At 35.7% G+C, this 2,864-nt stretch overlaps 1 protein-coding gene across 1 annotated transcript; it reads left to right on the top strand.

Moving 5' to 3' along the window:
- Positions 1–273: 273 nt before the first annotated feature.
- LOC120579950 (traB domain-containing protein-like) lies at positions 274–1,462 on the top strand. Its single transcript, XM_039832717.1, has 4 exons — positions 274–339; positions 381–478; positions 1,077–1,188; positions 1,346–1,462. Exons 1-4 carry the CDS (start codon positions 274–276, stop codon positions 1,460–1,462), a joined length of 393 nt encoding a protein of 130 aa, XP_039688651.1.
- Positions 1,463–2,864: the final 1,402 nt, after the last annotated feature.

Here is a 2,864-nt window from a genome sequence, read left to right as displayed (position 1 = left end):
CATCAAACGGTCCAACAAAACGAGGAGTCAACTTCCTACACTTCAAAGCACGACCCACTCCAGTCACAGGATTCACCCTAAAAAACACATGATCACCAACTTGAAACTCAATATCCTTCCTCCTCTTATCATGATAACTCTTCTGTCTACTCTGAGACGCCTTCATCTTCTCCTGAATCATCTTAACCTTTTATGTAGTTTCTTGCACAACTTCCAGTCCTAACAAAGCACTCTCTCCGGACGAGGAAGCTCCCACTATGGCACATCCTAAGAATGTTTACTCCAAGCAATGTGTCTTTGTCAGACTTTTCATCCTTCGCTGATAATCTTAAAAACGTGGTATATTTCATGATCCCACGAGTTTTACTTTACCTCTTCAGTTGAAAGAAAGGGAAGACATTGACAGAACGGAACAAAAAGAAGAAATGAGCAAGACATTGCCAACCGTAATGGAGACCCTTGTGCATGAAAGAGATCAGTAAGTTCTTATATTTCGCTAATTTGAATTAGTAGTGTCATGTGCGGTAAGACTTGTTTGGGGAATTCGTAGGCAAAGCTATGAAGCCCAGATACAAATATTTTCCCTAGTTTTATAATTAATAATTTAAAACAAAAGATTGAAATAATAAACACTCTTCTCCCATTTCATTTATTTTTGTTCCTAACTAGTTGAAAATCTCTCCTTTCTTCTCTTTACTTTATCTTAGAGGTCCATTAAAGACATCTTGTAATAGTTATCGCTTTGGTATTTTCTACATATCCTAAACAACTGAAGGTCTATTTTGTTATTACTGAGTGCTTAATCTAAATTTGTTCAAAGGAAGTGTTATATAACTCTGGTATTTTTAAGAGTGTTACATCATGAGTGATTGACATTTTCTTTTATCAGTACGATTTTTTTTCCGAATGTTATAACCTTTCTTTTGGTATTTATGTCTCTGGTGTTCTTGTAACTTAAGGTCTCAAACAAGTCATTACAAACAAACTCTTTACTTAAATTTTGTTGACAATAAAATCATATATGTATGCTAGCGTCTTATATTATGTATGATAAACTTTATATTGTATTTATCCAGGTACATGTCCTACACATTATTAAAAGGGGCAAGTGAGAGCAGAACAGTTGTTGCTGTTGTCGGAAGAATGCATCTAGAAGGAATGAAGAACAATTGGAAGCAACCTGTCAATGTTGGTGAACATTCTATTATTTATGTGTGCACTTCAAAAGTGTTTAGGTCTTTTTTCACATCCACTTGAATGCATTTAGCACATGTATAATTATTCTGTTTCTCCTCTCATTTCTTTTCAAAATTGTAGTATTATTCTTTTTTCTTATTATTTTCAGATTGAGGATCTCCAGACAATTCCACCTCCCAAACCAATTGTCCTTGCAATCAAGATCTTTACATATGTCGGCGTTGTCGTGGCTGGGGTGGCCATAATATCAAGCTTCTGTCTTTAAATGCAAAGAATGACTTTCCTAGATAGTGCCATTTACATCAACGTTTATAGTAGTTGACTATACCGATTATCAATATAATTGGTTCATACTACTAAGGCATCCCAAACCAGTTGTCCCTGCAATCAAGATCTTTGCATATGTCTCCTTCGTATTCACAATAGTATTGATAATTTGGCTTCTATTGGTGATCCTATTCATAGTGATCAGCATGTTTTATTTTATTTTAAGGAAAGCATCTTGATGTTATTTTAGAAGGTTTACCAAAAGAATACAATCATGTTCCTAGTAATCATTGATATTGATGAAGTTGAATCTTTGTTGATTTCTCACGAGACACGTCTTGACAAGTTTAAGAAGAAAATTGTTATGATACTGCTTCTCTGAATCTTACTCACACTCCTACCACCACCGCTTAATCTCGCCAAGAGTCTCAAACATCTCAATCCTCTGTTAACACTACTACTAGTGCTGACTCTTCTGGTTTTACAGTATGGTTTTGGTTCCTAACGTGGTAGAGGTGGTAGAAATGGTAGAAGACGTGGCAGAGGGGGACGATTTTCTAATGTTCAATGCCAAGTTTGCTCAAATTTGGTCGTTTAGCCTCCTCATGCTAGCACGGGTTTAATCAACTATCAAGGGTTTTTGCCTACTCCCAGTGATATGTATGTTGCTTAAGCTCGTGGAATGCCTAATCTCATACTCGTCACCAAAATGGTGTAGTTGAGAGGATACATGTACATGTTGGTTATCTAGACCTTACTCTTATCAGCCAAGCTTCTTTATCATTAACCCATTGGGATCATGCCTTTCTTGCTTCTGTATACATCATAAATAGAGTTCTAACAACCTCCTTGAATTTTCAAGGACCTTTGAATTCTCTGTTTCAGTAAGATCTTGATTATCACTATCTCAAAGTTTTTTGGTTGTGCATGTTTTCCTCTACTAAGGCCTTACAACTCTCATAAGTTTGATTTTACGTCCCACGAGTGTCTATTTTTGGGATATTCTTCTACTCACAAAAGGTACAAGTTATTATTTCATAGTGGTCATATTTTTATCTCTAAAGTTGTGCTCTTTAATGAGAACATGTTTCCATATCAATATATGTATCTCCATCAAATTTTAATTCTTCTCGTTCTAGCAATACTAGGGTCCAATCACACCTACCTATCAATTCTCATCAATGCAATCACGTTCTAAGTCTGGTATTGTTCTCCCTTTTCTTAACCCTAAACTTTTACTATCATATATTGAACCTAAGAATGTTAAAATCGTCTTGCATGATCCCATATGGCGTGTTGCTATGCAGAAAGACTTTGATGCTCTGCATAAAAACAACACCTTGTCCCTTTGCCTCCAAATAGAAAGTCTATTGGTTGCAAATGGGTTTTTAAAGTAAAAG

Source organism: Medicago truncatula, chromosome 4, assembly GCF_003473485.1.
Source record: "Medicago truncatula cultivar Jemalong A17 chromosome 4, MtrunA17r5.0-ANR, whole genome shotgun sequence".
Taxonomy (NCBI): domain Eukaryota; kingdom Viridiplantae; phylum Streptophyta; class Magnoliopsida; order Fabales; family Fabaceae; genus Medicago; species Medicago truncatula.
This window is presented reverse-complemented; position numbering and strand designations above follow the sequence as displayed.

Bases quoted from the DNA above. Each gene is read 5' to 3' on its own strand.
- LOC120579950 (XM_039832717.1), top strand. From the start codon at position 274: ATGTTTACTCCAAGCAATGTGTCTTTGTCAGACTTTTCATCCTTCGCT. The intron at 340-380 runs GTATATTTCATG...TTACCTCTTCAG, and splicing joins CTGATAATCTTAAAAACGTG to TTGAAAGAAAGGGAAGACAT. The intron at 1,189-1,345 runs GTTGGTGAACAT...TATTATTTTCAG, and splicing joins ATTGGAAGCAACCTGTCAAT to ATTGAGGATCTCCAGACAAT.